The 16,866-nt window shown below is 35.1% G+C and overlaps 1 protein-coding gene across 2 annotated transcripts in view; it reads left to right on the top strand.

Moving 5' to 3' along the window:
• The window catches only part of LOC126821151 (eIF-2-alpha kinase GCN2-like), a 270,365-nt gene extending 255,443 nt beyond the window's left edge, over positions 1–14,922 (top strand). For both annotated transcript variants that reach the window (XM_050549499.2, XM_056101507.1), the window contains exons 34-38: positions 540–705; positions 5,379–5,489; positions 7,166–7,218; positions 8,179–8,247; positions 9,765–14,922. Coding sequence is in view for 1 of the 2 variants with exons in the window: in XM_056101507.1 (XP_055957482.1) it covers positions 540–705; positions 5,379–5,489; positions 7,166–7,218; positions 8,179–8,247; positions 9,765–9,822 (457 nt within the window). In the remaining variant the exon portion in view is untranslated. The remainder of the gene's footprint in view (positions 1–539; positions 706–5,378; positions 5,490–7,165; positions 7,219–8,178; positions 8,248–9,764) is intronic.
• The last annotated feature ends 1,944 nt before the right edge of the window (positions 14,923–16,866 follow it).

A 16,866-nucleotide genomic window follows, 5' to 3' on the forward strand; every position in this document is an offset into this window, starting at 1 on the left:
AGTAGTGATTTACGTTACAGACTACAGTTAATAGCATTGTAATTTCTGGCTACTAAAATTTTGGTGCTGGCTAGTAAATTTTTAGCATTTAGTAGCCAGTGAAGACTAAATTTTCCATGCCCATATTGACCCTTGGATCCTGGGGCTAGCCGTAAGCGTCAACTGCGCTGTACAGTCCTGGGCCTGTAGTGACTCCGTATTAACTCATATTTGAAAACAATCAGGAATATAACCCAGAGAAAACCATTGTGTAATGCCGTCATGATCTGAAATATGTTACAAGAAATATGAATGTAAGAATATTGAAGTAAAATTTAGCTATACAAGTAACCACATCAGTGAAATGTATAAAAAACCAGGTAGTCTAAAAACTAAATGGATTGGTCAATTTTAATAAATTTTGGAAAGAGGCTACTTTTTATTGTGATGGTCTGATGTCTATGTTTGCCTTATAGTTATGTATATTGTGCCTTATAATGATTATAAAATGTTTGTATTGTAGAGATAATTATAATAATTATAAAATGTTTGTATTGTAGAGATGTAAATGATGCTAATCCAGTTGTGAGTAGAGGTACTTGTAATACTAATACCTCTATAGAAGGTAATCAGATCAGTAGTATTAATGTACCAAGTTTTAACTTTCACTTCGTTAATGAAAATAATAAACTACCAGTTAACACCAGAAGAAGATATGAATCACAGGTAAATTACTTTTACCTGTTAGCTTGTTTATTAAGGTATATTATGAATGCATTCCATTGATAATTGGCCAGTCTCAGAGTATCCACTGGTCACAATTTTGATCCGATTTTGCTAAACCTTAAAACATGTGTTTATATACCAAAGATCTTGGTTCCTTTCAATATTCGCACATATTGGAGTGACCATAACTTCCTGGATTATGGTCTCTGATTGTACGGAAAAATCGTGTTTTTAGCTTGTGGACCCTATAAAGGTCATAATTTTTATCCAATTTAAAAAAAACATTTGAATATATCACCGTTACACCCTAACGATGGTTGAGTTCGAATTTTGTAAAAAAATCGGACCAAAACTGACAGACAAAATGGCCGCCCCTTGTACTCAAATAGCGTAAGAATATGATATATCAATGTTGTGGACCCTCTACAGGTCACAATTTTCTTCTGATTTTAATGACATTTGAAATGCATGTTTATAACCCAGATATTTTGGTTCCTTTCTGTGCATAACGAATCGTAACTTCCAGAATTATGGCCCCTGGTTGTAAGAAAAATCGCGGATTAGCTTGTGGTCCTTCTAGAGGTCACAATTATTATTCGATTTAAAAAACGTTCGAATATAACACCATTACACCGTAATTTTTGTTGACTTTGAATTTCGTGAAGATCAGGCCAAAACTGCTGGACAAAATGGCCGTCCCTCGTACGCAAATAGTGTCAACATCTGGTAAATCAAGGTTGTGAACCCTCTAGAGGTCACAATTTTGATCCGATTTCGATGAAACTTGAAATACATGTTTATAACCCAAAGATGTTGGTTCTTTTCAATATTTATGCATATCGGATCGTAACTTCCTGAATTATGGCCCTTGATTGTAAGAATAACTGACAGACAAAATGGCCGCCCCTCGTACTCAAATACCGTAAAAATATGATATGTCAAGGTTGTGAACTCTCTAGATGAAACTTGAAATGTAAGTTTATAACCCAAAGATCTTGGTTTCTTTCAATATTCGTCATATCGGATCGTAACTTCCTGAATTATGGCCTCTGGTTGTACGAAAAATCGCGGATTAGCTTGTGGTCCTTCTAGAGGTCACAATTATTATTCGATTTAAAAAACGTTCGAATATAACACCATTACACCGTAATTTTTGTTGACTTTGAATTTCGTGAAGATCAGGCCAAAACTGCTGGACAAAATGGCCGCCCCTCGTACGCAAATAGTGTCAACATCTGGTAAATCAAGGTTGTGGACCCTCTAGAGGTCACAATTTTGATCCGATTTCGATGAAACTTGAAATACATGTTTATAACCCAAAGATATTGGTTCCTGTTGATTTTCGTGAAAACGGATCGTAACTTCCTGAATTATGGCCCTTGATTGAACAAAAAAGCTCGTTTTTAGCTTGTGGTCCCTGTAGAGGTTACAATTTTTATCGGATTTAAAAAAAAAAAAACGTGTGAATATATCACACTAAGATCATGGTTCCTTTTGATAATCGCGGATATCCGAACTTAACTTCCTGAATTATGGCCCCTGATTATTTGAAAAATCACATTTTTAGCTTTCGGATTCTCTAGAGGTCACAATTTTTTTCCGATTTCAAAAAACGTTTAAATACATCGAAAAAAATTGAAATGAAACTGCCCGACAAAATGGCCTCTCTTTGTATGCAAATTGTGTGTAAATGTGTAAGACGAACATTGTGGACCCTCTAGAGGTCACAATTTTTATCCGATTTTGACGGACCTTATAACATATCTTTATATCCCAAAGATCTCAGTCCCTTTTGATATTTGCACATTTCAGGTGATAACTTTTGTAGCAATATAGTCGTGGCGACATTGTTTTTAAATTTATAGACAATTAATAGAGAATTAAGATGACTTTAAATTTCATTAATTAATATATTTGGCAAATTAATAGTTTCACACATATTCACATATATATTATATATAGTGTGTACTAAATCAACTTAGTCTGTAATTGACAGTTGACACATAAAAAGAGTTATTTAGCCATAACATGTGTCAATAAAATACCACTGGATTACACGTGAGTGGAATTATTCTAATTGCATCATTTGGCTTAAAGTAGCTAAGTCTCTAACTCAATATCATCCAAAATCTTCAACATTGAAAACACAAATTTCTTGTCAATTTAAATCAGCATTGATACTGTGATCTTACCGGGAAAAGATGGGCTTCTGATATCCAATATTTAAGACAAAATAAACATTTTACCATTGGTACACGAATCGTGTACCATAATGCGTTTCAGACCCAGTTCTAGCAAGAGACTCGAGGAACCATGCATCGGTATTTCTGCGCACAGCGTGCTCAGGCACATTTGCTTTAAAAAAACTTTTTCGCAGGCACATTTTTAAAGATGTAGCCACGCCGGACGGCGCCTGCGCCCGCTGCGCGGCACTATTTTTTGCCGCCCAGCACAAAGAAAAAATCGAAGGAAGCGGCCCAGTCGTATTTAAACCCCTTCGTCCTTCTCTGTACACAAACTCTGCGCTCGAAATTTACCCCGTCAATTAAACGGAAAAGCCATTGTAAAACCGACGTACGCAAACAATGTCTGTCACGGCATAATTTATTTTTGTGTGCTGTAGTAGACCCTATCATCCCAAATTAGTTTAAAGAAAGATGTATTGGTATTTTGTTTATTTATACTTAGAAGATGTGTAGGCCTAGGTCTATTCATTTTACAATTATTCTACGGTCTTTATATTTGTTTATTTGCCGTAAATAGGTCACCCAGACCAATTTACGGCACTCCAATGTTAAAGGTTTGAATGTCGTAATTGTCCAACACGTGCCTGCAAATTTTCACGATGTTTCTTATTTTATTTCTTACCTGTGTTGACCGTGGATTTGCTACGGCCCGAGAGTAGGACTAGGAGGACGATGAGAGCTTTCTCAGTTTCTGCCTGACCTGATTCTCATTCCACCGTAATAATAATAATATTCGTGAGACACGTACAACAACTTTACAAACAAGTCAAATAATACAACGTGTTTTGATTATCAATATCTACCTGTTGTTATAATTCGTTGTACTCAAATAAAACACAAACACTGTTTTAAGAATCGTTTTAATTTTTAATCTCAAAGTAATAAAGTAATATTTGCAAAAAAAACCCAACAAAACAACAAATACGAAAGGTCCTCAACTTATCTATCCAGAGAAACAGAGTGGGGCGGGACAATTTTATGCTCGGTCGGGTGGTGTCAAAAAGTTTTTAGATCCCTGTATCATTGATGAAAATTAAGTGAATTTGGTAAAATTTGAATATATAAATGGAAATTTGATTTGCACTGAACCAAATACAAAAGGCAGCAGATGCTCTGAAAATACACAAAGAAGGGTTTAATTTTCATAAAAGACCACGCCCCCCTCCAAAAAAAATGTTTGCCTCGCTCTGCTCGCCAACTATATTTTTACACCACTCACCAAATCCTGGCTACATCCCTGTCTTTCAGTACGACCCTGCAGGCACATTTTCAAGTGTGTGCACAGGCACACTCAACTTTTATAGAGTCCTGCGAGGAATGAGGCTAGACATATTGCACCAAACGAAACGGCGTATGTAGAATAACCAGGCGCTAGAAATTTGCATTCGATTGAGACTGCTGGCTTATTTCGCGGAACATAACTGATTTGAAATTAGAGTAAAAAGGGAAACCATTGAATGTATATCAGTTTATATACATTCATATTACAGTATTTTATGAGTTGCGACCAACTTGTGTCAATTTCTAGGTCCCAAATGTTAGCGATTTAGCTCCTTTAAAGTAACCAATCATATCAGAAATTGCACAGGTTCAGGGCCATGAACAGGCTTTCTGTGCGTGATATGCATGAGCTCTATAAAGGAAATCATAGTAAACTTTTAAGTCAGACTTCCATTAGATTCCAGAGAGGTTCCATCTGAGTTCCTAGACAGCCGCGAGGCTGGCTAGGGTGGAGAAATGGTTTTAGCTAGTATTGTAATCTGTGCCATGCTTGTATACATGTATTCGGCTATGCTATATAAAATGTAGAAGCGAACTGTTGCATTGTTATTCCTGGTAAGACAAACGTCTTAAGAAAAGAGTAAGAAGCAAACACACAACGTGAAGCAGAAGTAAAGACAGTTAGAGACAAATTTTAGACGATCACAGGCTACAGAAATATGTAGTAAGAAGAGATGCATGGGTCGTATGTAGGATGTGGCGACCGGTTTTTAGGATCGCCCGCTTTTCACGTCAGACAGAAAGGCCCATGGTACTACACTTTCTGGATTATTGCCCTGGATTGTACAAAAAATCGAGTTTGTTTTTAGCTGGTTCTCTATCCATCTCTTGCAAAATGTGGGCGTATCCTGCCTGGCAGCCGCTGGTTTTTTAGCTTGTTCTCTATCCATCTCTTGCAAAATGTGGGCGTATCTTGCATAGCAACCGCTGGTTTTGTAAGACATTTGACTTGTGTATGTACTATTATAATCACCTATAAATCAAGGTTTTGGTCTGTATGACTAGAATTCAATGTAAGACGGACAATATGATATATAACAGACTAGCATTCAATGTTATATGGACAATATGATATATAATGGACTAGCATTCAATACGGACAATGTGATATATAATGGACTAAACATACTTTAATGAATATTTCAGATATTTGCTAAAGTATGCAGTGTTTTACCATGGTTACCTGGAAAGTCATTAGATGTTATAGCTATTAATGTAGATTACACTACTTTAAAAATAATAGCTGCCTATCTGGAGGTAAAATTTTAAAACTGTATCAGTACAGTGTAAATGCAACATATAAAATATATTTTTTCATCTTGGCAATTTTCATATAAAAATCATGAGATAATTCACCATATTTTCTCAATTTTGACTCTTATCAAATATTTTATGACCAACATCATATTCAGATTGGATAAAATTAAGAGATGCAGCAACAGCTAAAGAATGATGAATGTACTAAAGGAATATGGCAGAAAGTACATTGATTTTAATATCTTTGTCTTATGTACATATATTTGTAATATAGCATACAACAGCACTCATGCTGTCGATCGCCATTGCCGCCAATTGCGATAAAAATATAATTTTGGCAATAGAATATTCAATCTGGCGAAATTTTTGGCGATTACTTTTTCCTGTAAGGCGATTCTTTTTTAACTGGTGGCGATAAATTTTTCTTGCCACAAAGCTTTGATTTCCATGCCATGCATATACATGTTACAGTCTATTATGCATTTGGCTGAGTCAGTTATCAATCAATTGATCTGATCAATCTCGGATTAGCGTTGATTAGTATTTACAGTAAAAGTAGTAATAAACTAATTAAGAGACAAAAGGTTTAATTATTTGTCTTCAAATACGAATCAGTGACTATTTTGACGGTTTCTATATATTCAAAATGGCGGACACTATGAATAATACTCGTTCGATTTGTTTGGGATTATTTAATTATGACGTCTGTTTTATCTTTTTCTTACTCCTGTAGCCCGTATCGTTAATAAATGAAGCAAGGTTTGTTGTTACAATTTATGATTGCGTATATATTGTTTGGTTTGTCGAAAGTCAGTTATCATCAAATCACATGCCATGGGTCGTAAGCAAAAATTTACTAGCCTTCGTCAACGTCCGATAGAAGAATGTCAGATTATTTTAGTATATCACGACCAAAATGCTCCAAGTCTACTGACATGATCAGCTCCCGTCCATCTAATATTCTTACATCCTTGAATGTTGAAGCGATATCAACTTCTACAATAGACCTGCATTAGACTACCTCAAAAATTTTGAAAAAGAAAAATCTTAAAGGGGCATTATGGGAGATTAGATAAAGAACTGGCAGTTTTCATTATAATAGTTAAAAATAGATAACGTGAATAGAGTATGCTGGAAATTTCAGTCAAATTGCTCTACTCTGAACCGCGATATTAGCTTTTGAATTTTAGACCTAGCCTCGATCATCATTACTAAAGTCGGTACAATTAAAAAACATAGTCTCGATTATCCAGTTTTTGTTTAAGCCCATACTGAAAAGGTAGATCTTGAAACATGAATGGAAATTTTCAGATTTACAGATATTCATTAAAAACAAATACACTGTGTAATTTAATGTTGCTAAGTAATGGGAAAGTGGTTAACTAAGATGTTGAAAAAAGCTTTCAAAAAATGGGCTTCTGCAAAGCAGAGTAGAATATTGTAAATTGTAATATTATATGTATATTGTATCTACTTATGTAAAAAGAAAATACTGAAAAAATCTAATAGATATTTGTTCTTTATTTTGTCGGAGAAAATATATGGCTAATAAATTAAAATGAAAATTTAGCGGAAAAAAAATGAAACCCAGAGTGAGCAATGGCATACAAGATTGTAGAAAATAACATAATAGTAATAGTTTATATTATATATAGTTCTTTAATTCTTCTTTACAGATAAATGAAGATGAAAACGCATTTAATAAAAGTATCAGTGTTGTGTTAGATAAGTAAGTGTCATTTTAGAATATTTTGAAAAAGCCAAGTAGGTGCTTAGCAAATTTATTTAAGAAATTTTGAATAAGTATTAAAGGAGCTAAATCGCTAATATTTGGGACCTAGAAATTGACAAAAATTAGTCGCAACGCATATAATAATGTAATATGAATGTATATAAACTGATTTATATTCAATCGTTCCTGTTTTTACTGTATTTTCTAATCAGTTATGTTCAGCAAAATACGGCAGAAGTCTCATGTGAATGGCAATCTTTAGCGTCTGGTTTTTCCAGTATACACCGATGGTATTTATTGCGCATGCTCTCCAGATAAGAATATAGCGTCACCATTTGACATGACTTGGGGGATATGTTTAGCCCTGTTCTTTGAGTCCCTTCTTCCAAATGGCGCTGAAACGCATTATGGTACACTATTCGTGTACCAATGGTAAAATGTTTATTTTGTCTTGAATATTGGATATCAGAAGCCCATCTTTTCCCTGTAAGATCACAAGACCAATGTTGATTTGAATTGACAAATAATTCGTGTTTTCAATGTCGAAGATTTTTGATGATATTGAGTTAGAGACTTGGCTACTTTAAGTGCTATAGGAGAAGAAATTAAAAATATCTAAATTTGTGCTTCTACCCTCTGTTAAGCAACATGATTTGAAGTAATTTGAATAAAGAAAACTCATGGATTATACATGTCACATCTTGAAGAAGAAAAAGTGGTTAGGAGATAAAAGAATATCAAATTTCCTCTTTAAGTTGGACTGGCCGAATTCATTAAATTCATTAGTACAAATCTTATTTAGCACCACACAAGCAACGTACATGTACCTAGCATATTTATATTACAACGGTTGTAGGATTTAGGAGACAAAGTGAACTACGACTTATTATGTCCCTTCAAGGATTTACAGTGAATGACATAATCCATGTACATAATACTTGTTTTATTTATTTGTAGGCAACAAAGAAATAAAAAATACTTAGTGAAAATATTGGACCAAATTTATGAGCTGAAGTTTGAGAAAAAGTGAGTAAAACTGACAAAATAATTTGCTCTTGAAATACTCATTTCTGTAGTTCAAGAAAACCATCAACTGATATTATCCATAGACTGGAGGTCAGCCTGGATATGAAGTGCCAAGTTTGCTTTGAAAAATACTGTGGCCGCTCAAGGGACTAAGGTTATATCATTCAATCACTTGCACTTTTTTTTTGTTTATGTCCATTTGTTTATTGGCTTGAAAATTCTTTTTAAAGATACATTCCTGCATACAAACAGGGTGATTTGATGATATATTTGGACCAAAAACATATTCAAACTAATTAATCTGTTAAAATTTTGCTTCAAATCCTTCTCAAAACATTGTTTTCGCGAGGGAATACTCCTGCTGTATAAAGTCTATAAAAAGAAGTCATGTTTGTGTCATGTGCCTTGGTTGACACGCTACCTGGAAACGGGTGCAAAGCCGGAGGAGAATTCATAGCATATACAAGACGATGTTGTCTTTAATCGCTGTCCATTTATCATAAATATCAAAGACTAATTAATTTTTTGTATTATCCACTATCCACGTCTTTTTCTGTGTTTTTTTTCTCAGAAACTGTTGTACATTTAAGCGCTTCGTCTAGTTTATCAACATATACATCAAGCGCTCACTAACGCTGAGAGATCAGACAATCTTCGTGTGCAACCTTTGACGTCACGCGACCAGACATTCCTAATCGTCGGGGTGCCGGTTAGGGAAACCCTTACATTTTTGTCCTGTATGCGCTCCATGGGTGTTTTTCAGGGAATCCAGTATTTTTCTAGTAATATTGGATGTTTCTACTTTCCATATATACCAAAATTGCCATATTTTTATTGGAAATAACCACCCAATAAATACTTTTCTGGGAAAGTATCTTTAATATTTTTGCTCACGAGACAAAGCCAGTTGACTTTCAATGATTTTTATACATCCACATGTAATGTGAACATATAATGTTGTCACCTAACAAGCCGTCGTCCACCAAGAACTTATTGAAATTCATAATATTTTGATCGCAAATTCCAGAGTTATCTTGCCATTTACATTAAAACTTATGAAATATTGTGGAATGGGACATGTGAAAGTTCCTGATAGCATTTGAAATATTTTGGAAATGGGACATGTAAAAGTTCTTGATAGCATTTTATAAAACTCATTGTTCATTAGTATAAAGAAGAACCCTATCAAATTTCTAAATGTTTAGATCATAATTTTGAATGTGTTTTTCCAATTTTTCTTTCCGCACTGGATAAAGTTCTCAACAGGATTTTTTTAAAAACTTGGTTTTATTGTTCAGTTGAATCCCAGAGTTATCCCTCAGTTTAACTTCAAGAATATAAATTTTGAACACATTTTGTAGAGTACCTTTTCATTCACATTTTGACAGTGATACCCTGTGAACACAATTGCCTTCATGGAAATCTTGGACACATTAGCTGCTGTGGGAGAATTTTGTTTTATATTTAATTCAAATGATATGCCTAATTGAATTAAATTTCTATTTAAATTATACTAGATGCTGTTATTTTGTTATTTATGGAATGAAAGATGACAGTATGAAACTTATGACATGAATAACAATCATAGTATTGTTGAAATCAAAGAAAACAGTGGATACAGATTGGACTTTGGGAACAGATTTTTATACGCCCACATTGAAATGTGGTCCTATATTGTCGTCACCCCCGTCCGTTCATCCAGCGTCCACAAGCGTCCGTCTGTCAATGTGGACCCTCTAGAGGCTAAAGTTAATATCCGATTGACTTTAAATTTATACACAGTGTTTAAGGTCATGAGACGAAGAAGCGTATTGATTTTCAGCGATTTCCGATAATAACTGCTAGAGGTAGCGCCCTTGATCACGTCAAAAAATCTTGTGGACGCTCTAGAGGTCAAAGTTAATATCCGATTGGCTTTAAATTTATACACCGTGTTTACGGTCATGAGACAAAGAAACCTATTGATTTTCAAAGATTTCTGATAATTACTGCCAGAGTTATGGCCCTTGATCACTTTTAAAAATCTTGTGGACGCTCTAGAGGCCAAAGTTAATAAATTTATACGCAGTGTTTGAGGTCATGAGACCAAGAATCCTATTGATTTTCAACGATTTCCAATAATTACTGCCAAAGTTATGGCCCTTGATCAATTTAAAAAATCTTGTGACGCTCTAGAGGCTAAAGTTATCATCCGATTGACTTCAGATTGATACACAGAGTTTAAGGTTTTGAGACGAACAAGTATATAGATTTTCAATGTATTTTGATAACTTGAACAGCTAAATCCATGATATTAAATGTTTCGTATACTAAACATTAGCATGGGGCAGAACTTTATAACAACCAAACAAATTCTAATGATTTTCTGATGATTAATTAATGAGTTGTTACTCTTTAATCAGATTTTAGTGTATTATAAATGTTTCATTATCGAAAAAAGTAAAAATATGCGACAACTCTTGTTGACTGCCCGGATGATTTAGCTGCTGTGGGTGTATGTTTCGTTGCCTGGCAACCTATCTTTATACTCCCACATGGAAAGTCCGTCCGTCCAATCCATCGTCCACAATTTCTTGTGAACGCTCTAACTCCACAAGTTATAATCCGATTGTTTTAAAATTGATGTATGTGGTTTACATGAAAAAGCCTATTTAATTTCAATAATTTCTGTTCATTACGTCTTTAGATAGGCCCTTGTCTCACTTTGTTGAACCTTTTGAAATCTATTACCTCAAAAGTTATCATCTAATCTTTGTGAAATTTATATGCATTATTTATAATAGTGAAACAAAGAAGTCTATTGAATTTCAGCAATTTCCATTTATTACGTCTAGAGTTATGGCCCTTGTTTCACTTTATTGAACCTTGTGAACGCTCTAACGCCAAATGTTGTCACCCAATCTTTGTGAAATTTATATGCATGATTTAAATTAGTGAAACGAAGAATCCTATTGAATTCAGCAATGTCCATCAATTACTACTAGAGTTATGGCCCTTGTTTCACTTTGTTGCACCTTGGGAACCCTCATCGCTCAAATATCAAAAGTTATCTGCCGATCTGTATGAAATTGACATGCGTCATTTGAATTAGTAAAGAGAAGAATCCTATTGAATTTCAGCAATTTCTGTTTATTACTTTCAGAGTTATGACTCTTGTTTCACTTTGCTGCACTTTGTGAACTCTCTAACCTCTAAAATTATCTGCCGATCTGTATGAAATTTATATGTGCCATTTAAGTTAGTAACAGTCCTATTGAATTTCAGCAATTCCTGTTTATTAGGTCTAGAATTATGTCTCGTTTCACTTTATTGAACCTTGTGAATGCTCTAACGCCAAAAGTTATCATCCGATCTTTGTGAAATTTATATGCATTATTTATATTAGTGAAACGAAAAAGCCTTTCAAATTTCAATAATTTCTGTAGACTACTTCCTGAGTTGAGGCCCTTGTTTCAGTTTGTAGTACCCTCAAATGACAAAAATTATAATCTGATCTGTATGGAACTGTCTTGTAAAGGCCCCCAATTACCTACAAAGGAATAAATATGCGACAACCCTTGTCGACCGCTCAGACAATTTAGCTGCTGTGGGTGTATGTTTTGTTGCCTGGCAACCTATCTTTTTATTTTACAAACTAATTGGGCATAGAATGTCCACAAATGTCCATGTTGCTATAACTGGAATAAAAGTGTGCTAGGTGCTATGGAATAAGATGTTAATTTTTAAAATCATGTACAATTAAATTGAAGATATTTTGAATATTAATTGTTTTATATTTTTAAAATAATTAATTAAAAATTGAAGTTTTATGAGGATATTGTATATTAATTGAATAAAACAGACAATAACAAACCTTCCAGTACAACCTCCTGTCTCAGACATCTACTTTTTAAATCAAAGATTTGGGTTTACTCCAAAAGTGACCAATAAACAATTCTAAACCCTTACCACTAAACTTGGTGTTATCTCTGGTTGCTTAAAATTGATTTCACAATTAAATATTTCCATAAATAAAAAGAAAGTTCTCTTGTAACATCCATAATTTTCTTCATACATTTGTCTTAACATGAGCAACTCATTGAACCCAGTGATCTGGTCAAAGACGAAACAAATCAGATTTTCAGTAGGTGTGTGTGTAAAATTGTTTCAACAATTCTGAATGGACCATAGTCAGGGACGGATTGGGCCGGTCAGAAAAAAATAATTTTGTCCAATTCGTCTAAAAAAAACTTTTTCTGCTGAACATTATATGGGGTGGGGAGGGGGGTATTGGACCGGCCATGGAGCGATGATGATCATGTTGTATGTGGCCGGTGGCTTTAATGGGCCGCCACGCCATCACTGGAGTCTGTACTGGGCTGGTAAAATAGACTTTCTGGGCTGGGTGTGGGCCGGAATTCGGAATCCTGCATAATAAGACGATATGATAATTTCTCAGGTTGATGGTTGTAAATCGATTTATGAGATATATTATTTGACAGAGATTATAATCAGATATGCCACCAAATCTCATATTTGGGGTTTATTTTTCAAAATTTTCCAGGGGGAGAGCCCCCGGACCCCCCGTCCAGGCTCTGCGGTCAGTAAAAGGGGCCGCTCCGACACGGGAGCCCGGGCCGGTTCCCGGACCCAATCCGCCCCTGACCATAGTTAGACATGCCAGTAGTGCCCAGTAGTGCCCAGTGGACTGATACATTAGAATATGATATTCTCAATCAACATATTTTTTGTGATTTCTTTTAGTTATAGTTGATCACCCCATATCAAAATTTCTGATAAATTTGAATCTCTGTGTCGGGATTGACGACGAAATCCATGTTTACTTTAAACAACAACCTGATGTCAGAGGAATGTTTGAGTTAGGGAGTTCACACATTAATGCTTTATATTCACTAATGAGACCAAAAACAAACTTGCGGGTAACTGAAAACTTTTGGATTTCAAAAGGTAGGCCTACATAAAAATACAGGTACTGCTTATTAGTTATTAATTAATTCACTTAAAGGTCTGATTTAAATCGCAAGAATATGGTTGATTGTTTTATACACCAAGGCATTTTATTAATTGCAGAAATTTAATCTATACAAATCCTGTTCATTACAAATAGCTTATCAGATATTTCAGACTGAAAAATTGATTATAATTATTGTTGATGTTATCGGATAATAATTATTGATGATGGTCATTGTGAGACCTAAATATCTGAGAAAATTCGATATAATTTAATATGTCTCATTATTTTCAATATTTGCATATATTATATGTAAACTACTTCATTCATGTGTATTTTTTGTCCCCCGCCTTTCGAAGAAAGCAGGGGACTATTAAAATGGGTTCGTCTGTCTGTCTGTCTGTCTGTCTGTCTGTCTGTCTGTCTGTCTGTCTGTCTGTCTGTCTGTCTGTCCGTCCGTCCGTCCGTCCGTCCGTCCGTCCGTCCCGTCCGTCCGTCCGTCCGTCTGTCTGTCCGTCCGTCTGTCTGTCCGTCACACTTTTTGGGACACAATAACTCTCTTCCTAATTGAGCTAGAATGTTCAAACTTGGTGTATGTGTTTATTAGGTCAATGCCTTGATGGAGTTCGAAGATGAGCATTTTCCGCTTAGGGTAAGCAGAGATAAGCAATTTGATTGGTTGATGCTTTGGGACACGATAACTCTCTTCCTAATTGGGCTAGAATGTTCAAACTTGGTGTATGTGTTGATTAGGTCAATGCCTTGATGGAGTTCGAAGATGAGCATTTTCCGCTTAGGGTAAGCAGAGATAAGCAATTTGATTGGTTGATGCTTTGGGACACGATAACTTTTAATTGAGCTAGAATGTTCAAACTTGGTGTATGTGTTTATTAGGTCAATGCCTTGATGGAGTTCGAAGATGAGCATTTTCCGCTTAGGGTAAGCAGAGATAAGCAATTTGATTGGTTGATACTTTGGGGCACGATAACTCTATTCCTAATTGAGCTAGAATGTTCAAACTTGGTGTATGTGTTGATTAGGTCAATGCCTTGATGGAGTTCGAAGATGAGCATTTTCCGCTTAGGGTAAGCAGAGATAAGCAATTTGATTGGTTGATGCTTTGGGACACGATAACTTTAGTTCTAATTAAGTGAGATTGATGAAACTTGGTGTATAGATTTATTATATGAATACCTTAACTAAGTTCGATAATGAACATTTTTTGCTGAGGGTAAGCAGAGTGATAAGCAATTTGATTGGTAGAAACTTTGGAACACAATAACTCTCCTTCTAATTGAGGTAGAATGTTCAAACTTGGCATAGGTGTCTATTAGGTGAATGTTTAAACTTGATGTATATGTAGATGTTCATTAGGTGAATGTCTTGACTGAGTTCAATAATTAACATTTCGAGCTGAAGCTAAGCAGAGCTAATCGATTTCATTTGTCGATGGTTTGGGACAAGATAATCTTGATTCTATCTGATAGAGAGTGATGAAACTTAGTGAAAAAAATAAATGTGCGATTAATTAATATGTGTCATCTATTTATTTTGCAATTTCGGCGGGGGACATCAGCCTCACTGTTGGCTTGTTTTTACCTAGATCATCATTTGGATATATGTTTAATGTTATGTTGATGATTTTACATGTATGTAAAATGTATTCATATGTGATATGTTTTGTAGATAGCAAACATTTTATAAATAAAATCTATTTATTTGTATTTTTTAGTTAATAACTGATTAACTGTTAATTAAAAACTGAAATCAGGTTTATTTTATGTTCACCTTAAAGGGGAAGTCCCCGATTTCACGATAACTGTAATTAATCGTATGCTAGAAGACTATGCATGATTTTAGTGGTATAGAATCCCTTGCAAACTACGATATTGTGAAAGTTGAATCTCTAATAGGAATATCAGTTCAAAAATGGTTCATTTCCATCAATCTATTGTGATCCCTATGTAACAAGACCAAATTGATGAGCCTGTTTTAAATCCAATTGCATCCAAGCTGGGAGATTATCTAGCTTTGGTATTTTCATTTTTTTTCTTAATTAAATGTTAAAATAATAAATCTGAGTACATATTAGCATGATTAATACGTGAAAAATTTGATATTTTCTGAAATATACAAAACATGCAAATGAAAAGCTAAAATGTTGTAATTCCTGTTCTAATTGGCCATCCAGGTCCCCGTCCCCACACTTAATAAATTCAAGTTTCCCTTTTTATCCACACATCAAAAAGTAATTAAAGATATCTTCCCACGTACAAACTGGGTGATTTGATGATATATTTGGACTAAATACAACATATTCAAACTAATTAATCTATCAAAACTTTGGTTCAAATCCCTCTCAAAACATTGTATTCGCAAGAAAATACTGCAAGATATAAAAAAAATATATTTTTAGAGGCCATGCTGGACACCTAACTTGAAATAGGGAAGGCCCATTTTCAGAATGTATTTGCCATACATATTGAAGCTTAATTAAATTGTTGGATTATCTTCTGCCAACTTCTTTTTCAGCTGTTTAATTGCAGAGTCTGTTGTACGTTTAAACCCCTCAATGTTCCCAAAACTGCCTAACCATTCGATCAAGAAATAACAACCGCTCCCCAAGTCAAGCTGGCAGACAATAAGCCACCGGGTTGCCAGTTAGTGATACCCTGAAATTTTTGCCCAATGTTGCCATTTGGGTGGTTTTTTTTAGCTAATCCAGTATTTTTCTAGTAAGATTGGGCGTCTCACTTTCCATTTATACTAAATTTGCCATACTTTTATTGGAAACTAGAAGAATGCCCGGCTTCGCTTGGGGGTCATAACCCCGAAACCGGAAGTGGTAGACTAACGCCAACTGGCCTATGTTACTCCCCGGTCCGAGCTACCCCTATACCCCAAATTTCAGACTCGGGGCAGACCTAGTGTAACTGCCAACCCCGAACAGACAGACAAACGACAGTCACAAATATTAGTATAGATGATGACTACCCTATAAATACTTTAATGAGAATGTATCTTTAAAGCAAAAAAAAAACGCAGTTTAAAAGGGTGAGTATTTGGCAGGTGTCTGGAATGGAATAAAATTTACCCATTTAAAACCCTGATATGGTCCAAAAATTGCTTAAATTGGTAAAACTTAACTTTTGACCAAGCTTGGGTTCGAATTTCGTGAAAATCGGACCAAACTTGCCGGACAAAACGGCCGACACTCATACGCAAATAGTGTAACCAGTGGCGGCGCCAGGGGGGGGGGGGCAATTAATCTGATCTGCCCTCTGTTTGCCCCCCCCCCCCCCCGCCAAGAATTTTAGAAAATAAAAAAAAGTATTTGTGATACGTTTCAGTAATCAATACCTTCTACGCTAAATAAATCCCACATCCCCATTCAGTCATAAACTTGCATGTTGTATTCCGACAGTCTATTTTTTAAAAATTTCTTGGCGAGATCCCAAATGGACTCGCTACTTTGGCGCTCACAAGGGAAATTCGTTGAGGTTCGCAAGTCCGTTCGTTTTACATTTTCTTCTCTAGTCGGATAAACTAGTAATCAGGCGACGAACGGTATCTGGTCAGATCTATTTATCTCGACGATCGGTGTCTGACAGAATACTGTAAGACAGCATTTCCGGCAGTCTATTTTCAAAATTTTCTGGGGGAAGACC

Source organism: Patella vulgata, chromosome 5 (genome assembly GCF_932274485.2).
Source record: "Patella vulgata chromosome 5, xgPatVulg1.2, whole genome shotgun sequence".
NCBI lineage: Eukaryota > Metazoa > Mollusca > Gastropoda > Patellidae > Patella > Patella vulgata.